General features: G+C 36.1%; 1 protein-coding gene across 2 annotated transcripts in view; it reads left to right on the top strand.

Moving 5' to 3' along the window:
• SAMD9 (sterile alpha motif domain containing 9) overlaps positions 1–11,831 on the top strand; it is a 29,821-nt gene extending 17,990 nt beyond the window's left edge. Inside the window, exon 3 of one of the 2 annotated variants that reach the window (XM_024129814.3) lies at positions 4,650–11,831. In XM_024129814.3, the coding sequence (XP_023985582.1) occupies positions 4,658–9,409 (4,752 nt within the window). In that variant the 5' untranslated portion in view covers positions 4,650–4,657 and the 3' untranslated portion in view covers positions 9,410–11,831. The remainder of the gene's footprint in view (positions 1–4,649) is intronic. The other variant, XM_055084993.1, reaches the window with a different exon arrangement.
• The last annotated feature ends 10,980 nt before the right edge of the window (positions 11,832–22,811 follow it).

Raw genomic sequence — 22,811 nt, 5'->3', positions numbered from 1 at the left:
GTCCATGGGAGCTGGCCTTGCACTGGAGTGAGGCAGGAGCCTGGATCTGCAGGAGACTGCTTTGAGCCTGGGGCCTCAGGGACTGGCTTGGCACTGGGGTGAGGCAGGAGTCTTGGTCCATGGGAGTTCACCAGAAGGCTGGGTTTGCAGAGGCTTTGCTAGTAGGGTAATACCAGCTTCATAAAATGAATTGGGAAGTATTCCCTCTTTTACTGTGTTCTAGAAGAGATTATATAAAATCAGCATTAATTCTTTAAATGTTTCGTAGAATTCTTCAGTGAATCTGTCTTGGCCTGGAAATTTTTCCTTGTAGGGAGATTTTTAAAATTAAAAATCCAGCTTTCTTTAAAGTATGGGACTATTCAAATCATCTGTTTCATACTGAATGGACTGTGGAAGTTTGTTTTTGGAGGAATTGTTCTATCTCATTTGAGGTGTCAAATTTGTGTGTGTGAAGCTATTCAGACTACTCCCTTGTTCCCTTTTGATGTCTATACAGTTCAAAATTATATCCACTGTTTCACTTCTAATATTGGTAAGTTGTGTCTTCTCTTTTTTATTCTTTGTCAGTTTTGCTAGAGTTTTGTCAATTTTACTGATCTTTCAAGGAAGCAGATTTTGTTTCATTGATTTTCTCCATTGTTTTCTGTTTTCAATTTAATTGATTTCTGCTCTTATCTTTATTATTTCTTTCCTTCTGCTTGCTTTGGGTTATTTTACTTTTCTTTTTTAAGGTTTTCTAAGTTTTTGAAGTAAGATGTTAGATTATTAATTTGAGACTTTTCTTCTCTCATGTATGCATTTATTACAACTATTTTTTCAATACTGCTTTAACCATGTACCACAAATTTTGGTGTGTTGTATTTTCATTTTCATTCACTGCAATGTATTTTTTTTATTTCACTTGAGACTTTTCTTTGGACCATGAATTATTTAGGAGTGTAGTTTTAGTGTTTAGTGAGTTTCCTCTTATCTTTCTGTTATCAGTTCCTAATAAGATTCCATTGTGGTTGGCAAACATATTCTGTATGATTTCAATTATTTTAAATTTGTTGAAGCTTGTTTTATCATTTAGGTTATGGTCTATTTGGGGCACTTAAAAAGAGAGATTTTCTGCTGTTTTTGAATGGAGTGTTCTATAAATGTGGTTTGGTACCTGTTGGTTGATGGTGTTGAGTTCTTCTGTAACCTCACTAACATTCTGTCTAATTTTTCTTTCAATTATAGAGAGAAAGGTGTCAAAATATCCAGCTATAAATGTGGATTTGTCTAAAACTGAAAAGTTCTGTCAGTATTTGTTTCAAACATTTTGAAACTTTCTTGTTTGGCACATACACTTTTAGGATTGTTATGTCATCTTGTTGAATTGAACATTTTATCATTATGTAATACGCATTTGTCTCTGGTAATTTTCTTTTCTCTGAAGTCTACTTTATCTGACATCAACAAAACCATTCCTGTCTTTATTGATTAATATTTGTATTATATATATTTATCCATACTTTTGTTTTCAACCTATTTATATCATTATATTTCAAGTGAGCATCTTATAGACAGGATATAGTTGGGTCATGGTCTTAATCCACTTTACCAATTCTGTCTTTTAACTTCTGTATTTAGGCCATTTATATTTAATGTAATTATTTATATGTTAGGACTTATGTTCTTCAATTTTCTATCTTATTTTCCTGATGTGCTGAGGGTTACTTGAAAGTTTTTTTACAATTCCACTTTTATCTACAGTGTTTTTGAGTGTATCACTTTGTATGGCTTTTTTATTGATTGCTCTAGATGTTTCATTATACATACATAACTTATGACAGTCCAATAGTGTTTTTTTTACCAGTTTGAGTGAAGCATAGAAATCTTACTTCCCTTCATATCCCTTTACCTTATCCACATATAATGGTCTTAAATATTTTCACTACATACATTTAGAACCATATCAGCCAGTGCTTCAAAAATCAAACGTAATTTTGAAAAACAAAGAGGAGAAGTCTATTATATTTACCAATATTTTTGCTTACTGTATTCTTTTTTCTTCCTAATGTACCAGGGTTCCTTCTATTATTATTTTCTTTCTGTTTAGAAAACTTCCTCTAACCATTCTCTTAAGGTAGGTTGTATAGGTTGCATCATTTTACATTCCCACCAGTAGTGCACAAGGGTTCCTCCAATTTCTCCACATCATCTTAGCTAATACTTGTTATTTTCTGGGGTTTTTTAAAATAGTAGTCATCACAGTAGATGTGAAATGATATATCACTGTGTTTTAGGTTTGTATTTCTCTCATAATTAGTGATGTTGAACATCTTTTTATATGTTTGTTGGTCATGTGTATATCATCTTTGGAGAGATGTCTAAATCCTTTGCTCACTTTTAATCAAGTTATTTGTCTTGTTGAGTTGCAGGAGTTTTTTAAAATATATTTTAGGGCTTCCCTGGTGGCGCAGTTGTTGCGCGTCCGCCTGCCGATGCAGGGGAACCGGGTTCGCGCCCCGGTCTGGGAGGATCCCGCGTGCCCCGGAGCAGCTGGGCCCGTGGGCCATGGCCGCTGGGCCTGCGCGTCCGGAGCCTGTGCTCCACAACGGGAGAGGCCACGGCAGAGGGAGGCCCGCATACCACAAAAAAAAAATATATATATATATATATATTTTAGATATTAACCCCTTATCAGATCTATGATTTGAAAATATTGCAAATATTTTCTCCCATTCCATAAGTTGCCTTTTCATTCTGTTCATTGTGTCCTTCAATGCATAGTTTCTAAGTTTGATATAGTCTTACAAAAGGGGCTTACTTTAAAAAGTAGTACACTTAAAGCAATTTCCCACCTCCACTCTTTTCTCTCTCCCCAGCTTATTTTAAATTTGAGCTTCTTAATCTCTACAGGCCAAATAACTGAAAGAAATTTCACCTAGTTCACTTTTTTTAGAAGGCATTAAATCTCCATGGTTTCTGATTGTTATAGTATTGTAAGAGAGTAAAATTTCCATCAGTTGTGCATATCTTTGCCTATTTTTGTATTAATGTAGCTGTAAGGTATATCTTTTATTCACTTAATATGAATGCAGGAGTTACTAACCAAAAAATAATAGCTTTAACATTGGACCATTGCTCTAGCAGCTTTATGTCTGGATGGGAAGGTAAATCCTAACCTTGATTTTTTATGTACCACTGGTAGGTAATATTCCTGTATATTATTTCATGGAAGTGTGCCTATATAGTCTATTTTCCACTATTCTCCAGGCTTATCTTCTCTGTTGATTTGATTTCTCCCATGGTGATTTTATAGGAATGGCTCACATTATTTGAGCCATTTTTGGATTGTACTTAAAGCTGACTATTATTATCTGGATTCTATTGTGTTTTTTTCTAACCATTGCTATATTTCTGCAACCCAGATTGCCAGTGATTTTTCCAAATAGTAGTCTTTCAATCTGCATACCAAATAGTAATGCCATTTGTTACTGCCCAGGAATTAGCTATTACCAAATATTATGTGAAAATTTACATGGACATAATAGTAGCCCCCAAGTTCACTACCCAGCAAGCTATCCCAGAAGTCATGGAACAGAATGGCTCACAGATCAATTTAAGGTATTTGAGGCACATCTTTATTAAATCAATTAAAATACACAACAAAAAGCAGGGGGAAAGAGATGGGTAACACACTTTGGATAAGGTACAAGAGGGGTGGAAGGATCTCATTACCTGACTTATACAAGTTCATATATCCTCTCTCTCCCTCTCTGCAGTATCAGCATTCTCCACTTATTGTGTGATTTTGAGAACCAGAGTTGAGGTCTGTCCAAGGGGGATCAACAGATACAAGACACCTGTGTCAGTGACATACACTTGCTCCAATCAGAGGGATGCAGAGGGGCATATATGCCTGACCACAGCTCTAACTCATCAGTTAGCCTGATAAGCTACTCTGGATTTTATTTATGTCTTTTAATTAGAGTATACAAAGGATCAGAATGGGTGTCAACAGTAGGTGGCCCAATTAAGATGTCAAAAATATAAAGTGCTTCAAGTGTGCCTCATGAATATTTAATATCTATTTGGCCCTTCTTTCTCTTCCTAACTATGTTTAATGCTCATATGCTCTATTTACTTTATCTATGTCTATCATAACATGTTTCACAAACTACTTGCTTCTATACCTGTTTCATATATCCTCCTCATATCATAATCCTTCTCTCTTTAGTTTCATATAGGCTCCTTTGTTTTTCTTATTTTCTATAGCAGAATTGAATATTTATAAACAATAGAGCTAACACACATTATAGAAAACAACCATTAAGAAGGTTGAAACATCTCTCTCTATATATATATTGACTGGAAGCATCCCCAAGATACAGTTAGTGAATAAAGCAAGGCAAAGAGAATTGAGTATAGTATGTTGCCATTTGAATGGGAAAAAAGTGTTTATGCATTTGTATTTGGTAGTATTTCTCTGAAAGGATATAGAAGAAACTGATAATGGTAATTTCCTCTCAGGAGTGTAATTAGGTGGAATGTATATCCTTTTGAGCTTTTTCAGTTTTATAAGACATGTACATATTGTCTATTGAAAAATTAACTGATTATTTTTAAAATTTACTTATAAAAATACTAAATAATTTTTATTTTTCTATACATAGGTATCAGAATGGCAGCACAACTTAACTTACCAGATAATACAGATGAATGGACAAGAGAGGATGTAAATCGGTGGTTAGAAAGTCATAAAATTGACCAAAAACACAGGGAAATTTTGACTGCACAAGATGTGAATGGCGCAAACTTGAAGTACTTAACTAAAGATCACCTTGTTGCTATGGGCATAACATTTGGACCAGCTATCCAAATAGAACATCTCTTCAAAGAGTTGCTGGAAACATCCTCTGGAGATCCTTTTCAGACAAGTAAGAGGGGGAAAGGCAGTAAAAATGTTGCTGAAAAGCAGGAGAAAAATGGAGAAACTTCAAAGGAAAAACAAAAGGAGAAAGAGAAGTCAGACATGGTTAATGACTCTACAATGAGTATAGTTACTAAAGGTTCTAAGTCACTAAAAAATGAGTTCATAAACGATGAAATAGATGACACAAAGGAAGAGCAGCCATCCATAGAACCAACATGTGTATCATACCCTTTTGATGAATTCAGTGATCCATATCGTTACAAATTAAATTTTAATCTACAGCCTGAAACAGGACCACTCAATCTCATTGATCCAATACATGAATTCAAAGACTTCACGAATACAGCAAAAGCATCAAAAGAGGATGTTAAGATGAAATTTAGCAATGAGGTTTTCCGGTTTGCTTCAGCTTGTATGAATTCACGTACCAATGGCACCATTCATTTTGGAGTTAAGGACAAACCCCACGGAAAAATTGTTGGCGTGGAAGTCACCACTGTCACCAAGGAAGCCCTCATTGACCACTTCAATCTGATGATCCACCAATATTTTGAAGACCATCAGGTCCAAATAGCAAAGAATTGCATTCGAGAGCCAAGATTTGTAGAAGTTTTAATGCCAAATAGTACTCCATCTGACAGATTTGTTATTGAAGTGGATGTTGTTCCAAAATATTCTGAATGTGAACATGATTATTTCCAGATTAAAATGCAAAATTACAACAAGAAGACATGGACACAAAGTCCAAAATTCTCAGTCTTTGTGCGCGATGGGGCCAGTTCTAAGGACATCATGAAAAATAATGCATATTTCACATCATTTAAATTAGATTTAAAAAGACTGGCAGAATCTAGGAAAGAAGCAGAAGAAAAATGCAGAGTAAAGACAAATAAAAAAGAGAGTGAGGGACCAAAGCTTGTTAAACTGTTGACAGGAAATCAGGATTTGTTAGATTATTCCTACTATGAATGGTACATTCTTGTAATAAATAAATGCCATCCAACTCAAATAAAACATTTAGATTTCCTAAAGGAAATTAAATGGTTTGCTGTGTTGGAGTTTGATCCTGAATCTGTGAGCAAGGGTGTGGTCAAAGCTTACAAAGAAACCCGAGTAGCAAACCTTCACCTCCCAAGTTTATATGTGGAAGGGAAAACCACAAATGAGAAGATTGCTAGTCTGAATCTTTATCAACAACTCAGCTGGATTTTCTGCAATGGCAGGTTAGACCTTGACAGTGAAAAATATAAACCCTTAGATCCAAGTTCCTGGCAAAGAGAAAAGGCGTCTGAAGTCAGGAAACTGATTTCATTTCTTACACATGAAGACATAATGCCAAGAGGGAAGTTTTTGGTGGTATTTCTATTACTCTCCTCTGTGGATGACCCAAGAGACCCCCTCATTGAGACCTTCTGTGCTTTCTACCAAGATCTCAAAGGAATGGAAAATATATTGTGTATTTGCACACATTCACGCATATGTCAGGGATGGAAAGATCTACTTGAAGCAAGATTAACAAAACAGCAAGATGAATTATCAAGCCAGTGTGTTTCTGCTTTAAGTCTTGAAGAGATAAATGGAACTATTCTTAAGCTAAAATCTGTGACTCAATCTTCAAAGAGATTTTTACCATCTATTGGTTCATCTACTGTCCTTCTGAAAAAAGAAGAAGATATCATGACTGCTCTGGAAATTCTCTGTGAAAATGAATGTGAAGGTACACTCTTAGAGAAGGACAAAAAAAAATTACTTGAATTCAAAGCATCAAAAGAGGAAGACTTCTATCGAGGTGGCAAAGTATCATGGTGGAACTTCTACTTTTCTTCTGAAAACTATTCTTCCCCTTTTGTCAAAAGGGATAAATATGAAAGACTTGAAGAAATGATTCAAAACTCGGCAGATACTTCTAAGCCAACATGTGTCAAAATTATTCATCTGTTTCATCATCCAGGCTGTGGTGGGACTACCTTGGCCATGCATATTCTCTGGGAACTAAGGAATAAATTCAGATGTGCTGTGCTGAAAAACAAGAGAGTGGATTTTTCTGAAATTGGAGAACAAGTGACTAATTTAATAACCTATGGGACAACAAATAATCAGGAATACTTACCTGTACTACTGCTTGTTGATGATTTTGAAGAACAAGATAATGTCTACCTTCTGCAGGCCTCTATTCAAACAGCTGTAGCTAATAGGTATATTCGATATGAGAGGCCTCTAGTGATCATCCTAAATTGCAGGAGATCACAGAATCCTGAAAAAAATGCAAAGATCTCAGACAGTGTTGCCCTAATACAACGACTATCTCCCAAAGAACAGAGAGCTTTTGAGCTTAAACTGAAAGAAATTGAAGAGCAACATAAAAACTTTAAAGATTTTTATTCCTTCATGATTATGAAAACCAACTTTAATAAAAAGTACATAGAAAATGTGGTCAGGAATATTCTGAAAGGACAAAATATTTCCACCAAGGAAGCAAAGCTCTTTTCTTTTCTGGCTCTTCTTAATTCATATGTGCCTGATACCACCATTTCACTATCACAGTGTGAAAAGTTCTTAGGAATCACAAACAAGAAAGCTTTCTGGGGAACAGAAAAGCTTGAAGACAAGATGGGCACCTACTCTACAATTCTAATAAAAACAGAAGTGGTAGAATGTGGGAGCTACTGTGGAGTACGCATTATTCACCCTTTGATTGCCATTCGCTCACTGGAAGAATTGAAGATAAGCTATAACTTAGATAAAAGTCAAATTATGCTGGATATGCTAACAGAAAATGTGTTCTATGATACTGGTATAGGAAAAAGCAAATTTTTAGAAGATATGCAAACACTGCTGCTCACAAGACAGCGCAACGAACATGAAGGTGAAACAGGAACTTGGTTTTCCCCATTCATTGAAGCATTACATAAAGATGAAGGGAATGTGGCAGTTAAAAATGTATTACTTGAAGGTATTCGTCGGTTCAACCCAAATGCATTCATTTGCCAAGCCTTGACAAGACATTTCTACATTAAAGAGAAGGACTTTAACAGTGCTCTATGTTGGGCAAATAAAGCAAAAAAGATAGAACCTGGCAATTCTTATATCTCGGATACACTGGGTCAAGTGTACAAAAGTAAAATTAGATGGTGGATAGATGATAATGTAAGAAACAGGAACATTTCAGTTGATGATCTATCTGACCTTTTGGATTTAGCAGTGCGTGCCTCAAATGCATTCAAAGAATCTCAACAGCAAAGTGAGGATAGAGAGTATGAAGCAAAGGAAAGGTTTAATCAGAAGTCGAAAAGGCGGTATGATACTTACAATATAGCTGGGTATCAAGGGGAGATAGAAGTTGGGCTCTACACAATCCAGATTCTCCAGCTCATTCCTTTTTTTGACAATAAAAATGAACTATCTAAAAGAGATATGATCAATTTTATATCAGGAAGTAATGATATTCCTGGAGATCCAAGCAATGAATTTAAAGTAGTCCTCAAGAACTTTATTCCTTATCTAACCAATTTGAAATTTTCTTTGAAAAAGTCCTTTGATTTTTTTGATGATTACTTTGTCCTTCTAAAACCCAGGAACAATATTAAGCAAAATGAAGAGGCCAAAACTCGGAGAAAGGTGGCTGGATATTTTAAGAAGTATGCAGATATATTCGGTCCCTCAGAGGAATCACAGAACAAAGATCTTGGACCAAAGCTTAGTTTGCCACTTCAAGTAGAGTTGTATCGGAGAAGCCTAGAAGTTCTAAAAGCAGACAAGTTTTCTGGGCTCTTGGAATATCTTATCAAAACTCAAGAAGATGCTATACGCACCATGGAAGATATAATGAACAAATATACTTTTCTCTTTGAGCAATGCACTGTCAGAATCCTGCCAAAGGAAAAGCAAAATTTCATCTTGGCCAACATCATTCTCTACTGTATTAAACCTACCTCCAAAATAGTGAAGCCAATTAAAATACTGAAAGATCAGCTTCGAGAAGTCTTGCAACAAGTAGGAATGACTTGTCGATATTCAGAACCTTATTTCCTAGCTTCCCTGTTATTCTGGCCAGGAAACCAACAACTAGATCAAGATTCTAAACAAATGGAAAAGTATGCTTGGTCACTGGAAAATTCTTTCAGGGGGCAATATAAGCATATGTATCGTACAAAGCAACCAATTGCATATTTCTTTCTTGGGAAAGGTAACAATATGAACAGACTTGTTCACAAAGGAAAAATTGATCAATGTTTTAGAAAGACAGCTGATATTAATTCCTTGTGGCAGAGTGGAGATGTATGGAAGGAGGAAAAAGTCCGAGAACTTTTGCTTCGGTTAAAGGGAAGAGCTGAAAATAATTGTTTATACGTAGAATATGGAATCAATGAAAAAGTCACAATACCCATCACACCTGCTTTTTTTGGTCAACTTAGAAGTGGTAGAAGCATAGAAAAAGTATCTTTTTACCTGGGGTTTTCCTTTGGAGGCCCACTTGCTTATGACATTGAGGTTATTTAAGAGTTTGATCTTCTCCCTCCAGGAATGTGGATGCAAAAGCACTTAATTTTTTTAGACCCAAGATCTATACTTTAAATTGGCAAATTTATAGATACAGCCTCTGACTTTTCAGCCCTGTACATACAATATTTATACTTCCTCTTAAGCATGTTGTGAGTCCCAAATAGACTGTGGTGGAAAAGGAAGGAATGAGAGATGTGGAAACTATCAAATATCTACCTTGGCTTGGACAACACCATCGAGGGCAAAATAAGGAGCTATGGAAGGAATTAGGAGTGGTGAATGTAATCATTCAGCCACACAGAACCCCACCACTTCCCTCAATTAACCAACCAAGGCATGGATTGAGGAAGACTGTCTACTTTCTTCTTAAATGTGAAATTTTTTCAGAATTGAAAAACAATAGTTATGGTACCAAGACATTACAATATCTGGGAAATCGTTTCACAAAAACAGGTGAAAACTCTCAACATCAACATTTATTCCTACCAGGCAGACCAGAAGGGTACCATGTACTTGGCAATGAAGGGACTTTCAAAGGAGAGGACCAACCAGTTCTCTGAAGTTCATATCCATAGAGGTCTGCAGATCTTACCAAAGTAAGTAGGCTGGAGAATTAGGCTTCCTTTTCATGCAGTAGCAGGCAGTTGAGCAAAAATGAATTTTGTTTCTGTAGCTGATAAGCTCATAGACCTCCAAACAAACAAAAATACACCAAAATTCCAAAGCTAATGAATAAAAAGGACTCTTGTGAAAAGACTAATGAATCTCCAATCCAGGGGATCCCAGTGTTCTAGCATGTATACATATAACCTATGCACAACCAGTGAGAGGTAATCAAAATGTAATTTTTCCTAATAAAATTATGGATATGGGAAATCATCAGTGGTTGCTAAAACTGATAAAAAGCTGATAAAGAACTACAACAGATAAATCAAACTGTCCTAAATCCTGATCAATATTAACATTGCTGAGAGAGAACCAGACATCATGGGCCTGGAAGTCCTGTAGGAGTGCACACAACACCTGTGAGACAGTCTCACCAAATAATTGAAACTGAATCTGATCAAGCCTCTGGATCTTACTTCCAATTTAAAGGAAATACAGACATTGGATATGCTTCAAAGTAATTCTGTGTATGGGGTATGGGGATGGTGAAAGGAGAGTAGATGGGCAATATAGTTGCAACAAGATTCGACAGGAGTTAACAATTGCTGCATTATGAGGACATGGGAGTTCATCAGACTCTTCTCTCTTCTTTGGACTGTGCTTTTGAAGTTTTCTGTTATAAAATATTTATAAAACAAAACAAACAAGAAATGCTATTGGTTTTGTCTTTACAATCCCATTCAAATTTTTTCACTGGAGGAGGTTTTTCCTTTGCTCCTGCATGAAATTTCAGCTTCATAACTTACCAATTCACTCTTGGCATAAAAAAATCCTCTGCTCAAATACAGTCTCAATTTAGAGATGAGAATGTCCAGTTGCATTTTTTTCTCTGGGGCCACTTCCCACTGTGCTCCAGGTTTCGTTCTGCTCTAAAGAGAACGGTCTCTGTTGGAGTCCTCTTACCTTCCCAGGTGATCCTTTTGAACTCAAATTAAACCAGCTTAGGCAGATGCTCTCTCCCCCATGATCTTCCTGGGGTGCATGAGAAACACTCATGGATGTTTGTTCTACCATTGGTAGGAAGTGCAGCTAACATCCAGTCTTGGGAACAACATGCCCCATAAAGTCAAGAGGATGCATCAAGCACTCCACGTGGTCCTCTTGAAGCCCCCCTCTCTCTAGGCTCAGGATGAGGTTCTCATGGTGGTTGGGAGAACTTTCACCAAAAGAACCTCTTCATAAACCCTCTCTTCCTCAGTGCCAGCAGTGGGCAAACTACAGCTCGTGGACCAAATGCAGCCTGTCTTTTACTTTTAAATACAGTATTATTGGAACACAGCCACACTCATTTGTGTAAGTATTGACTTTGGCTGCTTTTGCATTGCAACAGAGTTGAGTAGTTGCAACAGAGACCATACAGCCCACAAACCTAAAATATTTACCATCTGGCTCTTTACAGAAAAAGGTTGCCAACCCCTGCTCTATGCTATCAGTGCTTTTATGTCTTTATTGTAGGTCAATTGTCTAATTGTTTCTTGGACATTTACTTTGAAAATACACATTATGGTGTAATACCTAACTTTGGTATCTGATTTCTATCATTTTAGGGCCAAAGTTAAAATTTAACAACATTTTGTCTCACTGAATCTGTTTTTCACAGATAAATCTGATTATTCTTCAGGCAGGGGCTCTGTCTGTATGCCTTACTTGTCCACCCTCAGAAAGTCAGAGCCCCAGGCCAGCCCCATGCTACTGCCTCTCCCTGTTTTGGAATTGGGAGGGGGCCCTGCCAGTGCATCTCTCCCTTGCAAGAAACTCTAGACCATCTCTGGAGAGCAAATGGCTATGATGGGGTGGGGGGGGGGTGGGCTTGTAATGATGTGCCAACACATCTGCTTTTTAGGCTGCTATATACTGAGGTGGCTTTGGTGGACCCTCCCTTGCAGCTGCAGTAACTCATGGGTCCTTATCGAGGTGGTGGTCTTGGGGTAGAATCCCTCTTTTATTTTACTTGATATAAAACATTTATTTTTGACTAGGCCTGTGGCTTCCATTAGCAATATGTTTCCTTCCCCTAATATGCAAATACTGGCTTTATTTGCTCAGTTTTGTGAGTGCTTTGGAATTTAGATGATTGTATAACTCAAGAAGATCACGATAACTTTTTTATCTTGCTCAAAAGAATGATGATAATAATCATCATCATCATCATCCAGGCCCACTTTACCAAGGAACAGCAGAGTAATAAATGCGTCAGTTTTTCTTTTGCAAATAAAACATAGCTGAATTACGCTGGATAAATTTGACAAGCACATTGATTTATCATAATTCTCTTTATTTAGCTTTATATTTTCCTTAGGTCCATGGAATTTGGTCTTGAAAAATAGAAATTAGGAATGTAAGATTTAAATATTAATAATTTACTATTCATAAGCCAGCAGTTCTCAGCTGAACAGAATTCCCTGAGAGGTCTTTCCAAATTGCCTATTCTGTCTCCCAATTCAGATAGAGCCTACCTAGAGTGAGAAGGCATCAGATATTTTTTTAACTTGAGAATCATTGATTAGGTCATTGTAATACAAAAGTTTCGCAACTCAGTGTTCAAAAGGAAATGTTAATCAACACTCTCAAAACAAATGGTGACCAGAACAAATGAGCTTAGGAAACTGCATGGGATTCTGCTTCTGGCTATTTGGAATGTGGATTAGCAAAGAAAACTCTCAGAAAGTAATCCCAAAGGGAAGTTCACTTATTGTATAGACTAAGTTATTTCTCTTAAAAAATTTTATTTTCTCACTTATTTTTATATTTCTTGCTCCTCCAAAGGTCTTCCTGCTGCACAACTTAAAACATACTAGAAAAGAGTTCATATGCCCTGAAATATTTATAGATTTTTCACCTTCTCTACTGTCAAGAAGCCCAGCTCTAATTAAAGTATGTGTACTATAATTCTCTGTTCTTTTCTGTATTTTTAAAACTTAAATATGTATGTATACCATCATCATAACGTTGTAGATGATTTCCAATTCCAAGGCAGGCTTTATAGCCTGAGAGTCCTATGTCACCACTGAATACATTCCAAGTAAGTAAAAAATTGCATCTTCTTTCATTAGTGGAAGGAGACAATTGTTCAGTTTGAAATCCAGAAATTTACCCTTTAGGGAAATGCTATCATCATCTCATCCTTATTGCCGAAAATATAGTTTAAGCCCATATTTTAGTGATTTACTTAAGATGTGTGTCAATTGGCTAGGGCAAGGTACCCAGATATTTGGTCACCCACATATTATATCAAACAGCCATCTAGATGTTGCTGTGAAGGTAATTTTTTTTAAATAAATTTATTTATTTATTTTTGACTGCGTTAGGTCTTTGTTGCTGCGTGCGGGCTTTCTCTAGTTGCAGCGAGCGGGGGCCACTCTTCACTGCAGTGTATGGGCTTCTCACTGCGGTGGCTTCTCTTGTTGCAGAGCACGGGCTCTAGGCGTGCGGGCCTCAGAAGCTGTGGCACATGGGCTCGGTAGTTGTGGCACACGGGCTTAGTTCTGCAGCATGTGGGCTCTCCCCCAGACCAGGGATCGAACCCGTGTCCCCTGCATTGGCAGGCGGATTCTTAACCACTGCGCCATCAGGGAAGTCCCAAAGGTATTTTTTTTTTAAGATAATGTTAACATTTAAATCAGTAGACTTTGAGTAAAGCAGCTTGCCCTCCATAATGTGGGTGAGCCTCATCCAATCAGTTGAAGGTCTTAAGAGAGAAAAGACTGAAGTCTTCCAAGGAAGAAGAAATTCCAGAGAGGCTGCCTTCAGACTCCAGCTGCAACATACACACACACATACACACACACAATATGTGAGTGTGGAGTGTGTATGTATACATCTCTCTCTATATATATACATCCTATTGGTTCTGTTTCTCTGGAGAACTATCACAGTCCTTAAACCAAAAATTAGCCATCAGAATCCCAGAAACCAGCCTTCCTTAGTATTCTTGCTTTGATAAATCATTGGCTGCAAGAAGCCCATGGAATTTGCCTTGGTGCAAATGCAGGAATGGATTTCAAAGCCCAGCAGCAAAGGCCCTTGGTCAGTTAAGCTCCCTACGGTTAGAGATCTGCAAAGTGCATTCCCATGGCTATCACAAACAACAAACTCAAATAAAATAAAATTAAAGCAGTTCCAAGTCCTAGATAAAAACAGATTCCATTTACTAAACTAAGACAATCTGATTTCTGAATGTCTACACAGAGAGATGTTTCCAAATATAAATATCTTTTATAGAGAAAGCTCCAAGTGAGCTAAGTGTTTAAAAATAATTTAGCGTTAATTCAAAATCATGATACAGAAAAAAAAAGCATTATAGCTAGTTTATTGGATAAGAAAGAAGTTGATCTGCACATAGTTCAGATTCACTGGCCCATGGTAATGACTAGATATAGGATGAGAGGGATCATATAAAACAAGGAAAATTAGCCATTCACAGAAATGGGCTGCTTACTTCATTCTGTTACAGTGTTTCATTCAGCATTATATTCTGCAATCTGAAGTAGGGCTTTAGGATTTCATTGGTTCTTTGAACAAATCCAAACACAGGATCAGCAATAGAAAAATGATAAACAAAAAGCAATAATGTTCTTTTTTTTTTAGTGGTAATAATGTTCTTTTAATTTATTTTAGCCTACATTAAATATGGCATCAATAGTTCAGGTATCTTTAGAGTTAGTGAGAAAATCTGCTGCAGTTCACGTTCTCCTAAAAGCAGACTCAGACACGTTTTACTGATGTGACCAGTCCCCGAGTCTTCAGAGTGTTTATCTCCCATCCTCTGGGGCACTTGTTTCTTACCAAACCTTCTAATGTGCTGGCCAGCTTGTGCTCATCTGACTTGATTAGCATGATGTTGTCAACGTAAGGGATCACAGTGATGTTCAGCAGGATGTCCAGATATGTGCAACTGATATCATGACAGAGGGACCAAGAGTTTATGTAGTCCTTGGGCAAAACTGTTAACTGTATACTGCTGTCCATTTCTGATCCTTTTTTGTGATAGGGCTAGAATATAAGGCATTGGTTAAAACAGTGCCCTCATACCATGTGCCTGAGATCATTCTAATCTTCTCTAGGAAAGATACCACAACTGTCAATGAAATTGCAATTAGGGCTATTACTTGGTTGAGTTTCTGGTAATTTATCGTCTAGAGAGGAGGTCTTATCAACTTCAAACAATAAGCATAAGTGATGTACATTCTTGGACTACAATACAAGGAAGTCTGAAGTGGATAATAAAAATAACTAAATAGAAACACCCTTATATATTTGGAAATTTAAAATCAAACCAGAAACCTTATAAGCTAAAAAAAATAGGAAATTTTAAAGCACTTATAACTGAATAAAAATTAAAACATTACATTTCAAAACTTGTGAGATGAGGCAAAAGTGTTGCATGGAGAGAAATGTATGGCCTTAATTGCTTATTCCAGACAATAAAACATAATGAAAATCAATTAGGTATAAACTTTGGAAATTAAAAAAATAGAATATCTCAAAGAAAATTTTTAAATATATTACAATAAAGATAAAAGCAGAAATTAATGATATAAAAAAGAAAACAGAAGAGCTCAATGAACCAAAAACTGGCTTTTTGAAACAAACTAACAAAATACACAAACTTCTGGTAGGATTGATCATAAAATAATTAAAGAAAAAGAAACATAATTACAGACAAAACTAAAAATACAGATTTCAGCTTTTATGAAGATGGAGTAGGTACATTTTCCCCTATTCTTTTCACTAACTACAAAAGATGTTAAAAGATGGCTTTTAAAGGTAGAGAATGGAAGGTAAAGTAACTAGGGACCTAGAGATCAAAAGAAACAACATGATGCAGAGTGTTATCAGCACCAAATGGGAAACCAGAACTCTCACCCTTGTTCAGTGGTAATGCCCCACTCAGGTGTTAATGGAAACCAAGTGGGAAAGCTGGATTTTTATCCCCACCTGGGAGGAACAAGGCAAAGGGCACCACCATTTTCCCTGACAGAGTGATGTCACAGAAGCCAATTAAAACAGAAGCTTTAAATAAGATTTAGATCCTCATAACAGAGTACCCAAAACGTACAGGTTTCAATTTTTAAAAGTCACTCATCATACCAAGAACCAAAAAAAAAAAAAAACACCTCAAAATGAATGAAAAAATACAATTGATTGATGCCAACACCAAGATGCCAGAGAGGTTCGAATTCTCTAACAAAGACTTTAAAACATAGTAGGGCTTCCCTGGTGGCACAGTGGTTGAGAATCCGCCTGCCGATGCAGGGGACACGGGTTCATGCCCCAGTCCAGGAGGATCCCACGTGCCGCGGAGCGGCTGGGCCCGTGGGCCATGGCCGTTGAGCCTGCGCGTCCGGAGCCTGTGCTCCGCAACGGGAGAGGCCACAACAGTGAGAGGCCCGCGTACCACAAAAAAAAAAAAAAAAAAAAAAGCATAGTAAAAGTGCTTCAATGAGGAACTGTGAAGGCACTTGAAACAAATGAAAAAAGAGTTTCAGCAAACAGCTAGATTCAGCAAACAAATAGAAGATGTAAAGAAGAACTATATGGAAATTTTAGAACTAAAAACACAATAATTAAAATAGGCAACACAAAGGATTGACTCAACAGAATTCAGGGGACAGAGGAAAGAATTAGTGAACTTGAAGATAGAATAATAGAAATCACCAGTCTGGGGCTTCCCTGGTGGCACAGTGTGGTTAAGAATCTGCCTGCCAATGCAGAGGACACGGGTTCAAGCCCTGGTCCGGGAAGATCCCACATGCCGCGGAGCAACTAAGCCTGTGTGCCACAACTACTGAAGCCCACATGCCTAGAGCCCATGCTGTGCAACAAGAGAAGCCACCCAATGAGAAGCCCATGCACCACAACAAAGAGTAGCCCTCGCTCGCCACAACTAGAGAAAAGCCCCTGCACAGCAACAAAGACCCAACTCAGCCAAAACTAAATATAAATAAATAAATTTTTTTTTAAAAAAAGAAGAAATCACCAGTCTGAAAAAAATGCAGAGAGATTCAGGAACTGTGAGACCATAAAAAAAATCTATTATTCATTTAACAGTAATCGTAAGAGTGGAGAAAGAGGGTGGGACTGAAAAATTACTGGAAGAAATAATGGCTACAAACTTCCCAAAGTTGGCAAAATATATAAATTTGCAGATTCAAAAAGCTGAGCAAAGGAAACCTCACTTGAATAAACCCAAAGAAAACCACACCAACACATACTAGAGTCAAAGATAAGAGCAAAATTCAGTGAAATTGAAATCAGAACAATAGGGAAAATCAACTTTAAAAAGCTAGTAATTAGAAAAGATCAATAAAATTGACAAACCTCTAGCAGGACTGGCAAAGAAAAAAAAAGAAAAGAATTACCAATATCAAGAATGAAACAGGGATATCATTATAGACTCTGAAAACATTAAAAGGATAATAAGGGAATACTATGAATGTCTCTACACAGATAAATTTTACAACTTAGATAAAGTTGACCGATTCTCAGAGAAGTACAAACTACTATATCTTATCCAGTGTAAATTAGATCATTTGATAGATTATTAGATCATTATACCCCTAAGGAAATTGAATATATAATTTTTAAATTCCCAAAAATGAAGTCCCCAGGCCCAGATACTTTCACTGGAGAACTCTACCAAACAAGTAAAGAAAAATTAATGTCAATTATATACAATCTCAGAAAAATTAATGTCAATTATGTACAATCTCTTCCAGAAAATAGAAGAACCATTCCTAATTGATTTTATAAATCTAGAATTACCCTGATGCCAAAACCAGACAAAGAGAGTGCCTCACCCAAAGAAAAGTAAAGACCAATATCCCTCATGAACATAAACACAAAAGATCCTTAACAAAACATAAGCAAACAGAATTCATCAATATATAAAAGAATTATATACCATGGCAAGTGGAATATATACCAAAATACAAGGGTGATTCAATATTCAAAAATTAATCAACTGCCATATTAACAGGCTAAAGTAGAAAATTACATAACATGCCAACTTATAGAGAAAAATCATGTGACAGTATTCAACATCCATTTTTGATAAAATCTCATTGAGAACTAGGAAGAAAGGAGGACCTCCTCAACTTAATAAAGAGCATCTATAAAAAACCATACAGTTAACATCATACTTAATGGTAAAAGACTAATTGTTTATACCCCAAGAATGAGAACAAGGCTAAGATGTATGCTCTTACCACTTTTATTCAACATTGTACTGGAAGTTCAAGCTAATGCAATAAAGCAAGAAAGGAAATAAAAACAAACAGATCAGAAAGGAAGAAATAAAAACTGAAAATTATGTGATTTTCTACATACAAAATCCTACGGAATCTACCAAAAAAACCCACCTAGAACTTATAAGCGAGTTCAGCAAGGTCACAGTATACAAAATTAACATACAAAAATAAATAGTCTTTCTATATATGAGCAATAAACACATGGACACTAAAATAAAATATCAATATCTTTGATAATCACTCAAAATTGAAATAGTTCAATTTAAGTCTAACAAAACATGTGCATAACTCTTTTTTTTTCTGTTTTCTTTTTTTAACATCCTTATTGGAGTATAATTGCTTTACAATGGTGTGTTAGTTTCTGCTTTATAAAAAAGTGAATCAGCTATACATATACATATATCCCCATATCTCCTCCCTCTTGCGTCTCCCTCCCACCCTCCCTATCACTCTTATATTGAAAACTACAATATGCTGATGAAAGAAATCAAAGATTGACTAAATGGAGAGACATACTATGTTAAAGGATTAAAAGACTCAACATAATAAATGTATCAATTCTCCCCAAATTTATACATTTTTAGTGAAATTTCTATTAAAATTCCAGCAAGATTCTTTGTATAGACAAAATTGCTGTAAAATTTATATGGACAGGCAAAAAAAGTAGAATAGCTGAAAGAAATTTTTGAAGAAACACAGGAGAAAGTACTTGCTATCTAGGGCTAGGCAAAGAATTCTTAGACTTGACACCAAAATCACCATAAAAGAAAAGTTAATAAATTGGACTTAATCAAAATCAAAAATTTTGTTCTGTGAAGATCCTATTATGAGGATGAAAAGACAGATATAGAATGGGAGAAAATATTTGCAAACCACATATTTAACAAAGGATTATTATCCTGAATATATAAAGAACGCTAAAATATCACCTGTTAAAAACAAAAACACCCAATCCAATCAGAAATGGGCAAGGGACATGAAAAAACATTGAGACATTTAATCAAAGAGGATACATAGATGGCAAATAAGCACATGAAAAGATGCTCAACATCATTAGCCATTAGGGAAATGCAGGCTCAAGAGAGAGGGAATATGGGGATAGATGTATACATATAGCTGATTCACTTTGTTGTACAGCAGAAACTAACACAACATTGTAAAGCAATTATTCTCCAGTATAGATATTTCTAAAAAATCAAAATGTGTTATCACTAAATGCTTATCAGAATGGCTAACATAAAAAAGTAGTGCCAACACTATATTTTGGAAGGAAGCAGAGAAACACATGTATTGTAGATGGGTTATAAAATGATATAGCCAATCTGGAAGATGGTTTGGCAGTTTCTTTTTTTTTAATTTAAAAATATTTATTTATTTAAAACTAATAAAGTAAACCCATTGCATATTAACATATTTTATGAAAAAAATATATTTTCCGAAATAAAGTAGGGAGAAGCGTGGTATTATTTTACATTTTTGCAAATCTCTTTGATGTTAGGCTTATGAGAATCCAGATGGGTTTTTGGTTTTTTTGTTTTTTTAATAGATCTTTATTGGAGTATAATTGCTTCACCAGACTGTGTTAGTTTCTGTTGCACAACAAAGCGAATCAGCCATATGCATACATGTGTCCCCATATTCCCTCCCTCTTGAGCCTCCCTCCCATCCTCCCTATCCCATCCCTCTAGGTCATTGCAAATCATCGAGCTGATCTCCCTGTGCTATGCTGCTGCTTCCCACCAGCCAACTATTTTACATCCGGTAGTGTGTATATGTCGATGCTACTCTCACTTTGCCCTCCCATGCATGTCATCAAGTCCATTCTCTATGCCTACCTCTTTATTCCTGCCCTGCAACTAGGTTCATTGGTACCATTTTTTTAATATACATTCCATATATATGTGTTAGCATACGGTATTTGTTTTTCTCTTTCTGACTTACTTCACTCTGTATGACAGACTTTAGGTCCATCCACCTCACTATAAATAACTCAATTTCATTGCTTTTCATGGCTCAGTAATATTCCATAGTATATATGTGCCACATCTTCTTTATCCATTCATCTGTCAATGGACATTTAGGTTGCTTCCATGTCCTGGCTATTGTAAATAGTGCTGCAGTGAACATTGTGGTGCATGTCTCTTTTTGAATTATGGTTTTCTCAGGGTATATGCCCAGTAGTGGGATTGCTGGGTCATAAGGTAGTTCTATTTTTAGTTTTTTAAGGAACCTCCATACTGTTCTCCATAGTGGTTGTATCAATTTACAGTCCCACCAACAGTGTAGGAAGGTTCCCTTTTCACCACACTGTTTCCAGCATTTATTGTTTCTAGCTTTATTGAAAATGGCCATTCTGACTGGCGTGAGGTGATACTCATTGTAGTTTTGATTTGCATTTCTCTAATAATTAGTGATGTAGAGCATCTTTTCATGGGCCTCTTGGCCATCTGTATGTCCTCCTTGGTGAAATGTCTATTTAGGTCTTCCGCCCATTTTTAAACTGGATTGTTTGTTTTTCAATATTGAGCTCCATGAGCTGTTTGTATATTTTGGAGATTAATCCTTTATCTATTGTTTCAATTGCAAATATTTTCTCCCATTCTGAGGGTTGTCTTTTTGTCTTTTTTATGGTTTCCTTTGCTGTGCAAAAGCTTTTAAGTTTAATTAAGTCCCATTTGTTCATTTTTGTTTTTACTTCTGTTACTCTAGGTGGTGGGTGAAAAAAGATCTTGCTATAGTTTATGTCAAAGAGTGTTTTTCCTATGTTTTTCTCTAAAAGTTTTATAGTGTCTAGTCTTACATTTAAGTCTTCAATCCATTTGGAGTTTGTTTTTGTGTATGGTGTTAGGTAGTGTTCTAATTTCATTTTTTTACATGTAGCTGTCCAGTTTTCCCAGCACCACTTATTGAAGAGGCTGTCTTTTCTCTGTTGTATGTTCTTGCCTCCTTTGTCATAAATTAGGTGCCCATATGTGCATGGGTTTATCTCTGGGCATTCTATCCTGTACCATTGATCTATATTTCTGTTTTTGTGCCATACTATCTTGACTACTGTAGCTTTGTGGTATAGTTTGAAGACAGGGAGCCTGATTCCTCCAACTCTGTTTTTCTTTCTCAAGGTTGCTTTGGCTATTCGGGGTCTTTTGTGTTTCCATATGAATTGTAAGATTTTTTGTTCTAATTCTGTGAAGAATACCACTCGTAGTTTGATAGGGATTGCATTGAATCTGTTGATTGCTTTGGGAAGTATAGTCATTTTCACGATATTGATTCTTCCAATCCAAGAACATGGTATATTTCTCCACTGTTTATGTCATCTTTGATTCCTTTCATCAGTGTTTTATAGTTTTCTGAGTACAAGTCTTTTGCCTCCTTAGGCAGGTTTATTCCTAGGTATTTTATTCTTTTTGTTGCAGTGGTAAATGGGAGTGTTTCCTTAATTCCTCTTTCTGATCTTTCATTGTTGGTGCATAGGAATGCCAGAGATATCTGTGCATTAATTTTGTATCCTCCAACCTTACCAAATTCATTGATTAGTTCTAGTAGTTTTCTGGTGGCATCATAGGATTTTCTATGTATAGTATCATGTCATCGGCAAACAGTGACAGTTTTACTTCTTTTCCAATTTGTATTCCTTTTATTTATTTTTCTTCTCTGATGGCTGTGGCTAGGACTTCCAAAACTATGTTGAATATGAGTGGCAAGAGTGGACATCCTTGTCTTGTTCCTGATCCTAGTGGAAATGCTTTCAGTTTTTCACCATTGAGTATGATGCTTGCTGTGGGTTTGTCATATATGGCCTTTATTATGTTGAGGTAGGTTCCCTCTATGCCCAATTTCTGGAGAGTTTTTATCATAACTTGTGTTGAATTTTGTCAAAAACTTTATCTGCATCCATTGAGATGATCATATGGTTTTTATTCCTTAATTTGTTAATGTGGTGTATCACATTGATTGATTTGCGTATATTGAAGAATCCTTGCATCCCTTGGATAAATCTCACTTGATCATGGTGTATGATCCTTTTAATATGTTGTTGGATTCTGCTTGCTAGTATTTGTTCAGGATTATTGTATCTATGTTCATCAGTGTTATTGGTCTATAATTTTTTTGGGATATCTTTTTCTGGTTTTGGTATCAGGGTGATGGTGGCTTTGTAGAATGAATTTGGGAGTGTTTCTCCCTCTGCAATTTTTTTGGAAGAATTTGAGAAGGAACAGTGTTCTTTGTATTTCTGCAGTGTCTGTTGTGATTTCTCCTTTTTCATTTCTAATTTTGTTGATTTTCATCCTCTCCCTTTTTTTCCTGACGAGTCTGGCTAATGGTTTACCAGTTTTGATTATCTTATCAAAGAACCAACTTTTAGTTTTACTGATCTTTGCTATTGTTTTCTTCATTTCTATTTCATTTATTTCTGTTCTGATCTTTATGATTTCTTTCCTTCTACTGACTTTGGGTTTTCTTTGTTCTTCTTTCTCTAGTTG

This window comes from Physeter macrocephalus, chromosome 5, assembly GCF_002837175.3.
Source record: "Physeter macrocephalus isolate SW-GA chromosome 5, ASM283717v5, whole genome shotgun sequence".
NCBI lineage: Eukaryota > Metazoa > Chordata > Mammalia > Artiodactyla > Physeteridae > Physeter > Physeter macrocephalus.
The sequence above is the reverse complement of the archived record's forward strand: the minus strand, read 5'-3'. Positions and strand labels throughout refer to the sequence as shown.